The following is a 17,877-nucleotide window of genomic DNA, read 5'->3' as shown; positions in this document are numbered from 1 at the left end:
AATTTATTTAAAAATTAAATGAATATACAGTATTTACAATTATTTTAAAATCTAATTAAAAATTGACTCATAAAAATAAATATTCCTCAGCAAAATAATTTTATAGCCAGGAACGGTTGAAATTATCTTCAGTCATTAAAAAAAAAAAAAAAAAAAAATAAAAACTTAATATTAATTTAAATAAAAAATAAAAAAAAAATGTACCCTTCACTATTTACATAAAATAAATAAATTCTAGTAAGAGTTAATTGACAGTCTCTAAAAATTAAGCAAAAACCTTAAAGTAACTTATTGCCTTAACTAATTAACCATTAACGTTGTAATTATTTCTAATCTAAAAACTAAGTTATTAAAATTATGTATTACGATCTATTACGATGCCTCGCAGATCTATGTATATGACTACAGTTAACGTAAGTCACGGCCTCTTCATTTACGACGCGAACGTAACGAGAACAGGCTCTAAAGAAGAGTGCAGGGACGCGTTGGTCTGTAAAAAATCAATTAATTGTTATCATTAATCCAAAAAATTCAATTATTTTAAAGATATTATTTACTAAAAAACCATGCAAAGAAAGCGGTGGTTAAAATTAGCTAAAATAAACAAGCGTTAGAGGTTAGCGCACACACTCACATGCCTTGTTATCTGAGTTTTCCTCGTGGCAGCCATCCCTTTGTATAAAAAGCCCCGGTTTTAGAGGTCTGCCATCCTGGTCCTCGACTTGGACCACCAGGCCGTGGTTGTTGGTCCCGCTGGTTACTCTGGGGGCTTGTCTCCAGTATCTCAGAGCTTGTCTCACGTCCAAGGCAAGATGGCTGCCTTCTGAGGTTAGTGGAGTCACTACGCTGTCCATTAGCTTCTTTTTTGCTGGAAAATTATTAAATTTTTATAGATTAAACTCGAGTTATCTGAAATTAATGGCAGATAAGCTCTTTAGAAGATTTGAATAAAAATTATGTATATTTTAAAAGTTAACTCTCTGGTAGGGAGAAGATTTAGCGACTATGCGCCACCTGTTGGGACTTTTTGATACTAAAACCGATAAAAAAAAATTTATACGGACATATTGGGTTAGATATGATCATATTAAGTCATATAAGGCCATATATAACCAGAAATGTTCTAATATAGACATAGCTGACCTAATATAGCCATTAAAATTTTTTTTTCTTATAATTAGTGTTATTAGGGAAGTATTATGACTTACATCGATATTTTTTCAGCGATCTCATGTAAAAGTAAATAGAAATCCTAATTTTCTTTTCTTCTTCATCTTCTTCTTCCGAAGGGCTACTAATAGCCGACAAAGTCGCATTTTGAGGAAGTTTGAACAAGCGTAATTTTGCAGCGACAATATGTTCCTCGGCTGTTAAATTAAGTTGAAAGAACATATTCATCGAAAAAGGATCATTCCAGGATTCAGCGTCGGTATTTTTAGGAATTTCACCTGAAATGAAAAATTTTTATAAAAAATTATAAAGTTGTTGTTAAAAACAAAGTCCAAAACTTACAAGTCGGTGTGAACATTGTGAGTCGCTCCCTCTGGACCTGATTGTCATTGGAGGAGAGATTAAACCGGCCGGTCATCGCCAGGACCCGTAGTTTTATGTCCTCGATGGCCTTCTGTCCTTGGCTGTTGACAAAACCGTAATTAGGTTATAAATCGGTATTAATCGGCAGGGATCGAGAACTCAAAACTCAGACATGCATAAAGATAAACTAACAAGTAAGCGTGAGACTTTTAAATCGGCAGTCGTGTCTTATTGTCGATGTATATATGTATAAGAGAGGTATGAATGGTCAGTGACCCAGACAGCCGCGTGGCCAGAGGCGCTACTCGTTATTATTACGATCTAGACGGCGGCTAGACAGGGAGAAACGTCAGCAGCACCCGATTCCCTTGACTGTCTGTCTGTTTCTCTGATGTCCAGCAGTCTCCGTCTCAGTCTCAGTCTCAGTCTCTGTTTGCTCTCACTTCCTTTCTCCTTTAATCTCTCGAGGCCTCAAACTCTTTTTCAACCTCCTCAATCTTCATTTGCAAGGTAATTTACTCCTATAATTATTTATCTCCGGGTTTTTGCCTCATTCACGGGAATTTCCAGGATTTTACTAAATCGTCGACGATTTCTCGGTAACGATTGAAGATACAAAAAAAAACTAAAGATACCTTTTTTTTTAGAGCTATAAATTTGGAAGAAAATGACACCAATCCGGTATTTTTATCTTGATTTGTTTTCGAGTTATGAATTTTTTAAATTAAAGTTCCTAAATTTTTGAATTTTCTAAGAAATTTTAAGGACTGGTCCTAAAAGTAGCGATATCTAGGTAATGATTAGAGATACGAAAAAAACTAAGGATACCTTTTTTGTAGAGCGTTAAATTTGCAAGCCAATAAGACAAAACCGGTATTTTTAAAAAAATTATTTTTCAAGTTATGAATTTTTAAAATTTGAATTCTTAAATTTTTTGAGGACTTTTGAGGATTTTCGAGGCATCGGTACAAAAGCAACGATATCTAGGTAACGATTAGAGATACGAAAAAAACTAAAGATATCTTTTTTATAGAGCGTTAAATTTGCAAGCCAATAAGACAAGACCGGTATTTTTATCTCGATCGGTTGATAAGCTACGAATAAAAATCAGGAGAAAAAAGGCATGTAGATTTGTTGAATTATAAAAAATGTCGACATAACACTTGATTCAATGCACGCGCGTGTCAATCTTGTCGCGCCGGGCATTCTACAACATTGCGTCGCGTACGTGACCCGTCTGGTACCTGTCTGGGTACGCAAACGTGTGTACACATCTGCAGACTCTACTCTTAAACCGGCGAGATTTCAAATCAGACAAACTACAAACATAACACTAATAAGTAAGCCATTCAACAAAAATTTAATATTAGACCCGAGGAGGAAGTGACCCTCATTCTCCGTTCGCCAGGAGAAATTAGATGTCACCATTATTTTGGCGCGCTAATTTATTTTAAGTAAATATTTTAAGATTTTTTCAAGTTATTGCTGTTTTTAGATATATTGTTAATAAAATTATTAACAAAAGAGAAGAGAGAGTAGAAGATAACTACGCCAATGTCGGGCACGAATGCATTTTCAAGTCTAGACTTAATAAAATAAAAGAAATGCCAACGAGCATGTACGTCGCAAAAGGGGCAACAAGCCGATAAATATAAGGTGGGGACTACAGTTACGTTATTATTATATTATCTTTTGTTAAATAAAAGGGCACGTCAATATTTATTTTTTTGGTTGAAAAAAAATTTTTTTTATTAAAAATAATAGAGCGCATATTTAAAAAAATTAAAAATTAATTTTTGGATAAAAAAATTTTTTTTTTAATTTTTATCAAAATGAAAAAAAAAAAAAAAAAAAAATTATTATTATTAGTAGATGTTTCAAAAATTAAATTTATTATTTTTAAAACAGAAATTATAATTTTTATTTAAAAAAAAAAAAAAAAAAAAATGCTAAAAATTTTAATTTTTAAATAAAAAAATAAAAAATTAATTAATTTCTACAAACTAAAATGTAAATTTTGTTAAAAAAATAAATTTGATTTAAAAGCAAAAATTTTCCATAAAAGCTTCGATCCTCAAGCATAATTTCAACAAAACAAAAACCTGGCAAAGCTTCAAGATTAAAAATAGCAAAAGTATCTGGCATTGAGCTAACAAAAGTACCAGCAAAAAGCATTGAGAGCCAAAGCTTACCTATCGAAGCCCGAGTGATTCCCGCTAGAAATTAAAAATACAATTATCGACCAATCCTGCGCTTAAAAAAAAAAAAAAAAAAACAGCATTGATTACTATTCTGAACAGTACTCAGTACTGTCTTGAAAAAAATTAGATTTGGGACAGTAGAGAGAGCTGTATTAGGTAGTAACCAGTTTAATTTTGCACAGCACTCTTTACTGTCTGAAAATTTTTTTGATGTTTGTACGAAAGAGTAATCATTGCTTTTTTATTTTCTCCGTGGATTTTTGAAAGGATTTTTTAAATTTACTCACTCTCTGCGATGAGCCAGCGCCAATTGCTGATAAGCGGACAAATTGGCATTATCAACCTCCTGATCAGCGGCATAATCCCCAAGATCTTCAGCGTGCTCCTCCCCGGGCTGCTCCTGGAGGATCTCCTGGTCCAGGGCTTCAGGAATCACGCGGTAGACGTCGTCCTCCACCCACTCGAGGCCTTCGTACTCCCTTCTGGTCAGATTAGCATCATGGGAATCATTAGAACGATCCCCAGGAAATAAAGTTAGATCCAACCTTGGAGTGCTTCCACTAGAAGCTACCAAATCAGCACCTGGTCCTTGATCTTCCTCCGTTTCATTAAACCTAATCTTGAACACCACGTGCGGCTCCATCGCCTTATCAAAAGCCAAATGATAATTTTCTGGTGCAACTTCCAGAATTTCTTCCTTTTCTTCTTCCATTTTATTCGCCAGATTTTCATAATCCAAAACTGCTTGCCTGTTGTACTCCTCAACGTCAACCCCGTCGAATTTTTCCGTGGAAAAATTTTTTCTGGACAAAAAATTATTCTCTCTTTTAGCCAATTCTCTTTCGCGGATCTCCACGACTTCTTCCAAACTGTAATTCAAACTTCTTAAAAGCAACAAATCTCCATTGCTAAGCTCACCGGTTATTATTTTCAAAATTGCCTTCTCCAGCATTGACTCCAGAGTTTTAGTGCTGAAGGGATTTTTTTCTAAATTAAAACTCGCGGGTCTTGAGCACGCGCACACGGCAATTGTCAGGATAATTATCACTTTGATCATTTTGACAGCACTTAAAACTTTCAGTAAAAAATATTCACCATTTTTTGTCACAATTAGAAAAAATAAAAAAAAATAAAAAGTTTCAGGAGACGGTAATGTTGACGGTGCGAGATGTTAGGCTCAACTGAGACCGCCGGTGTAAGTATGAAAGCATAAGTATAGGTACGTAGTGACGCGGGTAAATTAAAGAGGTATTTATATATTTTTTTTAGTGTCTATATTTAAAAGTTAAGAATTAAAAATTGAATTAAAAGATTTTCTAAATAGATTTTTTTTAAATATTTAAAATATTTTTTTTTTTGGATCAAGTTTGTTTTGATTTGAGAGAGTGGATGCGATTGATCTCCGGAGAGTTGATGGAGGACTTTATAGAGAGGGCCTCCCTTCCACGGTGTCTAGACGAATTGTGAGATATAATCTTGGATGTAAATGGTAATGTATCATTGAAAATAATAAAATGCGGAGCGGTAGAGGATAGTAAATGTAAATATATCATATGAGACGGATGGGGCTAATAATTTGTGTTATGTTGAAAGGACACGTGTGCCTTTTGACGGGTGAAGGAGTAGTTTATGATTTCATATAGGAATTTTAGAGATAACTTCTAAGTGGAGGTTACCATTAACAGACAGTCTGGCGTCTAGACGTGTTTAATGTTATAATTACGCTAAGTTTGTTTTGCAAATATAAATATCGCTTTTATTTTTAATTTATTAATTTTTTATTTTGTCGAGAAAAAAACAGCTAAAATTAACTCCACTTAATTTTAGAAAAAATCAATATTTAAAAAAAAAAAAAAAAAAAAAAATTAATTTTATTTTTAAAAATTTTTATTTTGTTAGAAAAAATATTTTTTGGCTTGAAAAATATTTTAAAAATGTTAAAAAAAAAGTTTTTTTATGAAAAAGAACTAGCATTTTATAGTAATGCATAAAATCGCCGCTAGGTGGCGCTAGTTGCAGATTCTGTCCTTATTTTTGAAATTACGGTGGATAAAGCTTTGCTGCGCTCGTGTTTTGGCACACACATTCTGCTCGTTGCACCAACCTCCTTACAATTGAAAATTGCTACAAATTTAAGGGTCATTTAAATTCAGCCGTAATTTAATTTAAGCTAAAAAATAAAACAGAAATTTCAATTATTTGTCCCAACTTTCACTTAACAGTGACAAAAAAAAAAAATAAATCGGTCCCAAGAAAGAAATTTGAACGGAGTAATTTTAAGCATTAAATAAAATTATTCAAGACTTCTTGGAAAAAAGTGATTTACGTCAACAATAATATTAAATTAGATTTTTATATCTATAAAACGAAAAGTAATATTAGTTTAAATTCAGGGTTAGAACACCCGCATAGCAAAAGCATAGCAAAAGTGAGGTTATCACCGAAAAACAATATGGAGATTCGGAGAATATACATGGTAATTTAATCAAAGTTACTCCGGATACTGGACACGGGTTCAATAACTATATCAGATAAGAAATGAGGCCCATTAAAATTTGCTGGGTTAGTTTGAAACTTAAAATTTGAATTGCGTATTTGTTATTGCGCAAACGCCCAATCTCCCACGCAAGATGTCACCGGGAGATTACTATTTTCGACACTCATTTAGAAGTATAATTCTAGAAGTCTAGCCGATAGACGAAAACATAGATTCTTTGAATAAAATTTTATAAAACTAAAAAAAAAAAAAAAAAGACTTTTTGATCAATTTTTATTTTTTTTTGCTCAGCCATTGGATCAATTTTAATTTTAAAAATTTATTTACACTTCAAATCGACTTCCTGCAAGCAAAAAATAATTTTTGCAACTTATTTTAGTGATTTAAACAGAAATAAACCTCAAAATTCAATTTTTTGCGGAAAAATCGATGACCTTGAAAATATCTAACAAAGAAAATTTTTTTCTGATTGAAGTTTTAGGTCCCGTTTATTTTTTTCCTTCAAAATTAACTCATTAGCTCTCCTCTAGCCGGTAAAATGATAAAATTGTGTGAAATGTTTATGAAAAAAAAAAATAAAAATAAAAATTTTCCGGATTTTTTTAACGTCCCGCGAGTTAATGCCAAAATTTAGATCTTTTTAAGGGTTTTATTAAAAGCTGCGGATAAAAAAGAGTCTAAATAAAAAATGTAAATATTTTGCGTGTTAAATAACACAATACAAAAGGTATCAGGTTAATTATTTGCCGATGAGGATGAAAAAAAGAATTTACTTAAAGTCACGTAGCGGAAAATAGTGGTATTAGGACCACGGCATTCTTATTGTATATATAATGTACATATATTCTAAAAGTAAGTCGTAATACAAGATAAGTGCTGATAATTATTAAAACTGCTGGGTAAGAGTACGAATAAGTGAAACGCGATAAATAGTAGACTAAATTTCGCTGTTTTATAATAAAGTTTTGATATTAACGTGACTTACAACTAACGGCTCTATTATAAATTTCATTTTTTATTTAAAAAATTTTTTTCTTAATTTAAAAAAGCCAAAATAATTCTTTTCCGTAATTTAAATTTCAAATAAAAAATTATAAATTACTAAAAACTAAAACTAACATCTGATAATTTAAAATATCTTTATAAAAAATTAGACGTTTAATTTTTATCAAGTTATTAACTTTTATTTACTCACGAATTAATATTTATCTTAATCTAAAAAAATTCTATCGCTATAATCTAATCATCAAAACTTTAAAAAAAAAAATTAATTATAAAATACCCGATTGTAAATAAAATATAATAATAATAATAATAATAATAATAAATAAAGAAAATAAATAATTATGATGTAAATCTACAGCAAATTACTTAGATCTTATCTGAAGACGTCTAACGACATCTTGATGATGATATTGACACACAATATTTTATCATAGTATCTCTTCAGTCTCAGAATAACGTTCGGCTTGTTAGCGTATGAGAAAAATTTTCAATAAATTAAATAAATTATTGTTGATTTAAAAAAAAAATAATTAATGAGTTTGATACGGATTTAAATTCAACTGAAGAGTTACTTGTGCAGTAGGTAAGTAGTAATTCAATAAAGTAATTACGAAACACGTGACATTGATTGGTAAAATATAGTAATAACTAAGTTGATAGAGAGTACGTTCACCTGGTTGTGAATCTGTGCTGATATTTATGATTTATTAATATAATTTTTTTGCTGTAAATTAATATTAATTATATTTACAGTTATTTATCAGTATTTATTAGGAAGATTTAATATCTAATGGCTGGAATTGCCAGTCCCGCTTTTTCGGAGGTAAATAAAATATTGTAAAATTTTCGTTGTTTTCGTTAATAAATTTTTTTTTATCTTTTTTAATATAGGTAGAGAGGAAAATTAGTGGACATAATTTGAGAATTTCCATTGATCTTACTAAGGTGATACTTTTATAATTTTAATTATTTTTAATATTTTTAGCATATATTCAGAAAAAAACTTTTTATAAAAATTTTGTAATTTATTAAAGTTAGATCCAATTAATTAGGATCAAATCTAATTGTCAAAGTCAGATCTAATGAATTAGTTCAACACTTTTAATAGATACTACATGAGAAATTACGCATAAAAATATTTTTCTCTTTCTTAATTACTATTAATCTTTCATCAATAAAATTTAAATAAATTATTAATGACGTTTTTTATTTACAAGGAAAACAATAGTGAGGAACAAAAAAAATACATTAAAAGTATTGACAGTGAGGTAATTTATTTTTTTATCTATCTGATAATTTATTTTTCTTGCAATTTAAATTTATTCTTCATCAGTTAAAAAAAAAAAAATTATTTATTTCAGAATTCTCAAACTTTAAAAAACGAAACAAAATTTCAAGAATGCTTTTCAAATAAAAATGCACTTATCAAATATTTTGGGGTAATTGCAATAAATATTGTCGTACTGATCTATTTAATTTTTGCAAGCCTTTATTGGTCGAAAAATAGTAAGTTAAAAAAAATGAATTAAAAAAATTAAAAAAAAAAAAATTTCTTTCTAAAAATTAAATTTTAGACAACAATTGCGTATTAGAGTGGTGTGACGGATATGGAATGCTCTTACTCCTCATATCAATCACGTACTTAAGTTTGTGTTACTACTTTATAATAAAAAAGTATTTTTCCAATGCGATAAAACTGATTTTCCGACCGTGCTGCGACTGCTTGGAGTCAATCAACCGAATAAGGTAAACAATGTTATTCACATAACAATGATACTCAAAGTGATGAGTAAATAAATATTATTATAAATTATATAGCACTGTAAGATTTAACAGTATGTAATGTAATATAAAATGTAAATGTTTGTTTGGTCGTAGATACGCATCATGTTCAATAAAAGCATTATTCTACTTAATTATACTGGCGTCAGTAATAGTCTTTTTGATCTACGACACGATTGGATCAAGGGATCGTTTAATAAGCTGTATTGGGATGTTTATCATGCTTTCATTTGGATTATTATTCTCCAAGCATCCACGGAAGGTATCAATAGATATACTATACGTCGCTTTTTATTTATTTTTTTGGAGTTTGATCTAATTAATTAGAATTGAATTCTATTAATTGGAATCAGATTTATTATATTAATTTTATGAGAATTAGATCCAATTAATTAAAGCTATATATCTAATGAATTGGAATCAGATCCAATTAATTAGAGTTAGATCTAATTAATTGGAGTTGGATAAAATCTAATCTTTCCAATTGCTACTCAGATCAATTGGAGACCTGTAATTTGGGGTTTAATTCTCCAATTTGGCTTTGGAATCTTAACAATTCGTTGGTCAGTTGGCAGAATAATATTTCAATGCTTATCAAACAAAGTCGCTAAATTTCTCAACTACGCGGAAAGCGGCTCAAAATTTGTCTTCTCTGACCAACTAGTAGACAGCAAAGTTTTCGCATTTTCCGTAAATTTTCAAGCTTTAAATCATATACATTCATTTAATTCAATTTCAGTATCTTTGAAAATTTTTTTCAGGCATTACCAGTCATATTCTTCTTCAGCTTCATGATCCAAATTTTGTATTACCTGGGTGCCATGCAATGGGTGATAATAAAATTAGGCTGGGCTTTGCATGCAGTGATGAGTACAACTGTCTGTGAATCTCTCAATGCTGCTGCCAATACTTTCCTTGGAATGGTTTGTTATTTCTAATAATCAATAACAAAATAATTATTATAAATAATAAAAATGAGGAATTGGAATTTTAGACAGAATCTCCATTGTTGATCAAACCGTACATTAATAAATTGACGACTTCAGAAATTCATTCTGTAATGACTTCGGGCTTTGCTTCAGTTTCTGGTAAATTAAAATTCACTTTCGTCTAGAATTAATTAAATGACTGATAAATTAATTAATTAATTACAGGGACGGTACTAGCAGCGTACATAAGTTTTGGCGCCCAACCAGCGCACTTGATAACAGCGTCAGTAATGGCAGCACCAGCATCACTGGCCTTTTCAAAATTATTTTACCCCGAGACTGAAAAGAGCCAAACAACGTTCAAAAATATCCCGATGCAAAAATCAGAGGACACTAGTGTAATGGACGCCGCTACAAAGGGAGCTCTGGCGGGAATCCCACTTGTTTTAGGAATCATAGCCAACATAGTGGCATTCGTGTCCTTCATTTCGTTTTTTAACGCCATTTTGTCGTGGCTCGGCGGACTGGTAGGTTTCGCGGATTTGACCTTCGAATACTTGTTATCTAGAGCGTTTATGCCTCTGAGTTGGATAATCGGGGTCCCTTGGGACCAGTGCGAGGACGTAGCGACTCTTATTGGGCTCAAAACGGTAGTCAATGAATTTGTGGCTTATCAAAAATTGGGAGAGTTTAAAAAATTAGGTAAACTTACCCCGAGAGTCGAAGGAATCGCTACTTTTGCGATTTGCGGATTCGCTAATCCCGGCTCGGTAGGAATTATGATGGGGGGCCTGGGCCAATTGGCGCCCGATAAGAGGGAGCAGATTGCTTCTGTTGCTATTAGAGCTTTCATTGGTGGATCTATTGTTTGTTTTATGTCGGCTTCTATCGCTGGTAAGATTTAATATATATATTTTTAAATAATTAATCAAGTCAGAAATAAAAAATTGATTTTTTTTTTTTAGGCATGCTAATGAATGAGGAGTTTTATGAATCGTTAGGAAACAATTCTACGATGTATTAAATAAGTATTGTTTTTTTTTTTTTTTTTTTTTTTTTTTTATTTTTATTGTTAAAGTTAAACATAAAATCATTTTGAAATTTTATTTAATACTTAATTTATTAAAAATGAACTCTCTGTTAGGGAGAAAATTTAGCGACAATGCGCCACCTGTTGGAAAATTGTTGAAACTAACTTTAAAAAAAAAAAAAAAAATACTAATCGACGTTTTGAACTACGTCAGATAATTATTTCACAGAAAAAGGAAAAAAAATAAGGAGCCAAGAACAAAATAAAGATTGTTAAGTTTGTAAAATAATTTATTATTGCCAAAAAATCCCGCTTTTCTATCACATTCATCGATCAATTATTTCAACAACGCAAACATTGTTTTATAATAATAATTTACTTTGTAAGCAATAAATAAATTACGTACAATAAGTATAAATGCTAATAAATAATTAATTTTTTTAAAAACTATAAGCCTGGAATGCTTTTGTGTAAAAAATGTAAAATTAATTAATAGGTGTTACAAATTTTCAGTGTTATTTTCGGTAAATGTTGAATTTATTTAAAAATTTGAGTGTAATTTTTTTTTTTTTTTAAATTATCATTGTTAATTACTAAGGCAAGGTATGCAAATTGTGGAGTTCGTAGAGATTGTGAGTCCGGTTAAATACATCGGCAGTTACTTCCAACATTTTTGGCAGAATATCGACATTACGCTGAACGTTTTCGCCACAAACCTGAAAAGAAATTTTCTATTAAATATTTTTTAAATTAAAATAATTTAATAATTTTTTCTTTATTTAAATTTTATTCAATCTAGAAAAAAAAATTTTGATATTTAAATTTTTTGAATAAAAAAAGATTATAATGAGTATAATCTAGAATTATAATGAGTATAATCCAGATATCACTCAGTATAATCTGAAAATTTTTTTTTTAACTACTATCTGAAATTTTTTTTTTTTTACCACAGATATCACTGAGTATAATCTGGGATGATATCTAGTGTCATCTTGTTTTTTCTGTGTGCTATTAAAATTTTTTTTAATTTAAAAAATAATTTTTGAATATAATTTTAATTATTATTACCTTCTTAAATAATACTTCTCTGGTAGGCATAGTGTACATGGCAACAACAGCAGCTTTTCTAATCACCCAGGGATGATGTTTAGATAATGTTTTTTGGTAAGCATCCTGACAACAGTTACTTGTTTTATCACTTTCTTTTAATTCTTCTAATTGTCTTAAAAATTCTCGTATAAAATCTAAAAAAATTAATTGAAATAAATTTTTAATCAATTTATATTTAAAAAAAAAGAATTTTTTTTAAATTCAACCTTTTTTTGTTTTTTGTTTAAAAAAAAATTCTACATTTTTTTTTTTTATTGATGTAAATTAAATTAAATTAAATTTAAAATTTTTAACGGATAAAAATTCTTGAATAAATATTAATTTTTCTAATCAGCGTAAATTATTACCAAGTCCACGGTGTAATCGAAGCAACGTCCTCGCGCCATTAGTATAGTCACTTTTTTCAAGTAATTTATTTTCCTTTTCATAATCAATCATTGACTTTATCGATTGATAATTATCGTTTTTATTCACCAGGTCATTAAGAACGTCTATTTTCTGCTTCAAGTCCGATGACACGAAGCTAAAGACGCTTCCCATCAATTGAAAGAATCTAAAATTAAATATTTTTATTAATATTATTATTATTCTTTAATTGTTAACAATAAAGCAAGGTGACGTGACAAAATTACTTTATTTTAAGTGAAAAAAAAAATTTTTTTAAGCTCTTACTTATAAAGCTCATTGTAAGCTTCGAGGTACGCTTTGATGTCAACATCATCATCTTCAATTAAAGCTCGGTCGAAATTATCGTGGACCGTTCTTAGATCGAAAAACACCAAATCTGGAGCCTCAGCCATTTTTAAACACCACTTTTTGTTTCTTGTTTCTGTTGTTAACAATTAAGTAGTATAGTTCGGGCCAAGGTGGTTAGAATTCGCGCCTGCGCACTTTTATAATTAATAATCGTTAGATTATTGTTATTATATTAATATTATCTTTCTAAGGTCAGGTAAAAATCTCTTAAAAAATCAATTGATAAAACAGAGCATCAATTATCCTACCAGGTTCTCTTAATTTGACCTTGGAATGCGATAGAGGGCGTTACAGTTCCTTAAAATCAGGCTAGTGGCGGGAAAATTTTAATTAAAACAAAAAAAATATTTAGATATTAATAAAAATATTAATTATAAGTTATATATATATATATATTTTTTTTTAATAAATAATTAAGGATTAAAAATTATTCTAACATAAAATTGAGATGAAATATATGTGATTGGTCAAATATATCATAAGCATGAAAATATATGCAAATCTATAGTTAGGCGCGCGCAAATTTGAATTATAGTTTTTCAAAAATTACATTTATTATTTTATAAAGCTTTTATTTATTTAAATAAATTTTTCTTGATATAATTTATTAGTTAAATAATTAAAAAATAATATAAGATGTTTCTTATTTAGTAAAAAATTTTTTTACTAAATAGAATCAAATTTTAAAAATCTATATTTTATTTTAAAAGATTAATAAAAAATTTTTAAAATAAAAATAGAGTAATTTAAATACTCGCGGGCAAATAAAACTAGATAAATTAATATCCACCAGATGGCAGTATAAAAACTATCTATATAGCGGTCATAGCGTATAGATTTATTATTAGTTCTCGAATTTACTCGAAACATCGTATATTATTATACGCGCAAGCATTAATTGTGAATTTTAATCATATTTTACTGAAAATTAATAACAAAAAAAAATTTAATACAGTTAATTTAATTGATTTTAAGTAAAAAATTAAATTAAATACACAATGGCTGATGAAGATTTTGACGGAGATGAGTAAGTACCAATTAACCTAAAATTTTTTTATTATTGTGCCGCTTAAATAGCATGATAATTGATTAATCAAATTTTTAATAACTTAAAGAAAAATTTTTAACAAATAAATTATAGCGAAAATAATTTTTTGAAGTGATTGCTAACTTTAATGTATTTTAAATAGCAACGCAGAAGAGTTTGAGGATGAGGAGGATGACAACTTAGACCTGGAACAGCACGATGATGATGCAGCTGATGGACATTTTGATGTTTTGCCGTCTGGAGAAAGTTCTGCTAGTGTTACCAAGTCTAAACGAATCACCACACGATATATGACAAAGTGAGTATTTTATTTTATTTAGATTTAAAATATAAAAAATTAAAAATATTAATAATTTTATAATAACAGGTACGAAAGAGCTCGAGTCCTGGGTACTAGAGCCCTTCAAATTGCCATGTGCGCTCCAGTGATGGTGGAATTAGAAGGTGAAACAGACCCGTTGCAGATCGCTATGAAAGAGCTGAAACAACGAAAAATTCCAATTGTTATTAGACGCTACTTGCCGGATAATAGCTACGAAGACTGGGGAATTGACGAGTTGATTATTATCGACCATTAAATAATTAATTAATTTTACTTTACCTTGTAATTTTATAATAAATATATATTTTGTTAAGTTCTATAATGAATAAGTATCAATTAAATTTACCCTGGTTAAAAATACTGATTGAAAAGAATTGAGAAGCGGTCACTCCATAAATACTGTAGTTACAAATTTCACAAAAATATCAATTTAAATTAATAAAATTAATTAAGTGAAAAAAAAATTTATTGAAAATTGAAACTACAATTTTTATTTAATAGGAACATTTTTAAGTGAGTCGGCAGTGAGTTTTCCCTTTGAAGAAGTGACCAATAAATTTCCGCTCCAAGAAGCTTCGCCATTAGCATTGACCACCAGGTCGACGGCGAGTTTTTCCCAAACTTTCTTTTTGGGATTAAGAATTTCATCCGGAGTTCCTTCGTAGCCTTCCACAATGACTCTGTCACCTGGAGCGGCGTCTGCTGGTGGCCTTAAAGGCTCGACTTTTCTTTCCTCTCCGTCCCTAGATTTATTTAATTATTTAATTAGTTAATTTTATTGTTAAATTATGAATTGATTGAATACTTACACTGAAGCACAAAGAACCATTCCGTGAGAAGCGACACCTCGGAGATTAGCGGGTTTCAAGTTAGCCAGGATCACGACCATGCGGTTCTGCATTTCTTCAATAGGAACAAAGTTGACGAGCCCGCTGACGATGGTTCTCGGTCCAGAAGCTTCTCCTACGTCGATTTTTTCGACGTAAAGAGAGTCAGCGTCGGGGTGTTTGGAAACTTTGACGATTTTTCCGACACGGATGTCCAGGCGAGAAGGTTCTATTTCTGCTGGTTGGTTTGCTGGGTTCTTTTTTTCTACTAAAAATATTATTCAATATTATTTATTTATTTTTTATTAAAAAAATAATTTTGATGATTTAGTGCAATAATTTTTAAAAAATAAGTAATAAAAATTACCTTGTTTCTTTTCCTTTCCAGGTGGCGGGTAAGCTTTAGAGCTCAGAGTCTTTAAATTAGGGTCCGACTCGAACGCCTTGCGGATTGGATCCAACAATTTATTAATGTAAACTTCTGCAGCAGCTTTTAAGTCTCCTGGGTGGATAACTTCTTTTTCGAATGCTGCTTCCAGGTCTTCATACTTTTCAAATTCAATGTCTCCACCTGGAATTTTAATCAATCAACATTATAATTTTAATTCTATAATTAAAGACTGATGACTGATGACTTACCAAACTCTTTAGGTCTCGGTATCAAGTATTTTTCTCCAGCTTTCATCATCGGGAAGATAACATGCTTGGAGAACGCAAGAATTCCATTATCAACAATATTTCCAGGTTCGCAAAATGCTTTTTTAAGCTTCTTTTTTACTGCTGCTGCGTTGTCTAGTAAATCGATTTTAGAATCTTCTTCTGATGATGACATTTTAGTACCAGCTAGACCAGGAACTAAAAAAAATTTATTATTAAACTTTAATAATTTATTTTTTATTAAAAAATTTATACTTAGGTAAATAATTTTAATTAAAGTTTTAGATATTTTTTTTGAAAAATTATTATTATTATTATTATTATTATTATTATTATTATTATTATTAATTTAAAGACAGGACACAATAATAATAATAATAATAATAAAATTAAAAATAATGTAGACGTGGATGATAATTAGTGAACATACTCATAGGATTCATCAAATGGATTCGTTTCTCATATCCAAGTTTCGGCAGATATTTTTCAGCGAAAGTAAAGATCTTCCTCTGGTCAACTCCACCGAATTGAGCATCAACTCCTAAGTACTGTTCATCCAGAGCTTGAAGTCCTGGATACAAGAGTCCAGACAGCAGAGGATCTGCTGACTGTTTTACGACTTCAGCTCCAGCTTTTTTGGCGTCGTGTTCGGTTACTGAGGCCGTTAGTTTGTAGACATCCAAAGTGTATTCTCTGTTGATGAAATTTTTTATAAATGCTTTGAAAAAAAAAAAACAAATTACTAATTATATATTCATACTTAGACAGCTGGTAGTCAGTTCCTTTGACAAACTTCAATTTATCTAGAGGAACACCAATAGATTTGAGCGTGGCCTTGATCAGAGCTTCGTAGTACTGAACTCTGAGAGCCAATAGGTCCCAAGAAGACTTCATATTGTCCAAGTAGGCGTGCAAGTCCGCAAACAGGATAGTAACCTCAACGCCGGCTTTCAAGAAGTCAGCGATCTTGGACAGCGGCGTGAAGTATCCAATGTGCGGCTTCCCAGTGGTCGCAGTTCCCCAGTAAACTTTGAGATCCCGGTCCTGGAGGATCGTCTTGAGTTTGTCTTCTCCGAGCCACTCTGCGAGATTCCGAGTTATCAGTTGGAACTTTTCTTCCCCCGTCAACTGAGTCATCTTAAGGGATTTCTAATTCGGGTTCAATTATTAGTACACGTGCTTCTAAGAATAGATTACATGCAAATTTACAAAGATTCTCTCACTAAATAATTATTATTATATTACAGACAAGAATTATTGTTATTATTTAAATTAAAATGTATTTATGATTGATTGTTTGATCAATGGCAACTTACGCCTCGTGGAATGTCAAAACAGCTGGAAATTTATTTTATGTACTTTACTTTTTGCTTTTTCTAATCGATTATCCAGCCGCAGTGATTTAATTTTGTTGGAAATGCAAAGCCCTACTTTGTTAACAACACTAGAAAATTTTTAAATAAATCACGTTCATTTCCGAACCGCTAGATGGCGTTAGGAGCCGCTGTGACGTCAATTTTCCCGCGTTTATTAAAAAACTTTGAATAATTTAGTATTTTTTGTGCATTACGCTAAATAACGGAAAATTAATCTATCGAGATGGAAAAAAATTAATTATACATGACAAAAAAATTTTTTTAATTGTTTTTATCATAAAATATGAAAGAAGAATTATTAAAGATAAAAAATAAGACTTTAAATGTTATAAATTTCGTTTTTTATGATCTTGAATTTTAAAATTAAAATAATTTGTAATTTGAGATTAAAAATTTGGCTATTTTTATCCAAAATTGTCTATTTTAATTTTTTTAAACGCTAAATTAAAAAAATTTTATTATTAGGGACGATAAAAGTATTGATTAAAGTTTAAAATTTTTTTTGGGCATAATTTAGTCCGATAATAGAAAAAAAAAAAAAAAAAAAAAAAAATTAATTAAAATCTTTAATAAATAAAAATATAAATTGAGCGCTAATAAAAATGAATTATTTGCGTTAAAAAAATTTTTTTTCAATTATTTTGAAGTTTATAATAGAAAAAAAAAAAGATTATTTTAAAGGAATCTTAAATTATTTAGCAAAAAAATAATATAAAAATTCTAAATAAAGAGATTTTTTATAATTATTAATAAATAATGATAAAATTACATAAATTTTTATTTAATTTGATGAATCAATAACTC

The 17,877-nt window shown here is 29.8% G+C and overlaps 5 protein-coding genes across 8 annotated transcripts; 2 read left to right on the top strand and 3 right to left on the bottom strand.

The window, feature by feature from the left end:
* Positions 1-26: 26 nt before the first annotated feature.
* On the bottom strand, positions 27-5,104 carry LOC141532685 (uncharacterized). 3 transcript variants are annotated; one of them, XM_074251128.1, is made up of 6 exons: positions 4,022-5,102; positions 3,726-3,749; positions 1,513-1,634; positions 1,209-1,448; positions 639-868; positions 27-490 (listed from the first exon to the last, which is right to left on the bottom strand). In XM_074251128.1, the coding sequence occupies exons 1-6, from the start codon at positions 4,789-4,791 to the stop codon at positions 434-436; spliced, it is 1,443 nt and encodes a 480-aa protein (XP_074107229.1). In that variant the 5' UTR covers positions 4,792-5,102; the 3' UTR covers positions 27-433. The 3 variants fall into 3 exon arrangements, with proteins under 3 accessions (XP_074107229.1, XP_074107228.1, XP_074107227.1); XM_074251126.1 differs by having other exon boundaries at positions 28-490; positions 635-868; positions 4,022-5,103; XM_074251127.1 differs by lacking the exon at positions 3,726-3,749 and having other exon boundaries at positions 635-868; positions 4,022-5,104.
* A 2,564-nt stretch (positions 5,105-7,668) lies between these two features.
* Cnt2 (Concentrative nucleoside transporter 2) lies at positions 7,669-11,266 on the top strand. Its single transcript, XM_074251312.1, has 12 exons — positions 7,669-7,819; positions 7,990-8,059; positions 8,128-8,181; positions 8,454-8,504; positions 8,598-8,742; positions 8,811-8,982; positions 9,115-9,280; positions 9,514-9,708; positions 9,780-9,941; positions 10,013-10,106; positions 10,173-10,841; positions 10,913-11,266. The coding sequence occupies exons 2-12, from the start codon at positions 8,027-8,029 to the stop codon at positions 10,969-10,971; spliced, it is 1,800 nt and encodes a 599-aa protein (XP_074107413.1). The 5' UTR covers positions 7,669-7,819; positions 7,990-8,026; the 3' UTR covers positions 10,972-11,266.
* On the bottom strand, positions 10,979-12,938 carry LOC141532799 (ceramide-1-phosphate transfer protein). The gene is made up of 4 exons (XM_074251313.1): positions 12,760-12,938; positions 12,435-12,640; positions 12,046-12,221; positions 10,979-11,693 (listed from the first exon to the last, which is right to left on the bottom strand). The coding sequence occupies exons 1-4, from the start codon at positions 12,885-12,887 to the stop codon at positions 11,571-11,573; spliced, it is 633 nt and encodes a 210-aa protein (XP_074107414.1). The 5' UTR covers positions 12,888-12,938; the 3' UTR covers positions 10,979-11,570.
* A 746-nt stretch (positions 12,939-13,684) lies between these two features.
* On the top strand, positions 13,685-14,535 carry Rpii18 (RNA polymerase II subunit RpII18). The gene is made up of 3 exons (XM_074251283.1): positions 13,685-13,870; positions 14,034-14,189; positions 14,259-14,535. The coding sequence occupies exons 1-3, from the start codon at positions 13,842-13,844 to the stop codon at positions 14,467-14,469; spliced, it is 396 nt and encodes a 131-aa protein (XP_074107384.1). The 5' UTR covers positions 13,685-13,841; the 3' UTR covers positions 14,470-14,535.
* A 126-nt stretch (positions 14,536-14,661) lies between these two features.
* Positions 14,662-17,107, bottom strand: Tyrrs (Tyrosyl-tRNA synthetase). Of its 2 annotated transcripts, XM_074251281.1 has the most exons (7): positions 17,014-17,107; positions 16,458-16,846; positions 16,128-16,390; positions 15,680-15,895; positions 15,408-15,611; positions 15,023-15,308; positions 14,662-14,956 (listed from the first exon to the last, which is right to left on the bottom strand). In XM_074251281.1, exons 2-7 carry the CDS (start codon positions 16,832-16,834, stop codon positions 14,704-14,706), a joined length of 1,599 nt encoding a protein of 532 aa, XP_074107382.1. In that variant the 5' UTR covers positions 16,835-16,846; positions 17,014-17,107; the 3' UTR covers positions 14,662-14,703. The 2 variants fall into 2 exon arrangements, with proteins under 2 accessions (XP_074107382.1, XP_074107383.1); XM_074251282.1 differs by lacking the exon at positions 17,014-17,107 and having other exon boundaries at positions 15,023-15,305; positions 16,458-17,007.
* Between the last annotated feature and the right edge of the window lie 770 nt (positions 17,108-17,877).

This window comes from Cotesia typhae, unplaced genomic scaffold, assembly GCF_013202065.1.
Source record: "Cotesia typhae breed Kobodo isofemale line unplaced genomic scaffold, CoteBio_Ctyphae contig_69, whole genome shotgun sequence".
NCBI lineage: Eukaryota > Metazoa > Arthropoda > Insecta > Hymenoptera > Braconidae > Cotesia > Cotesia typhae.
The sequence above is the reverse complement of the archived record's forward strand: the minus strand, read 5'-3'. Positions and strand labels throughout refer to the sequence as shown.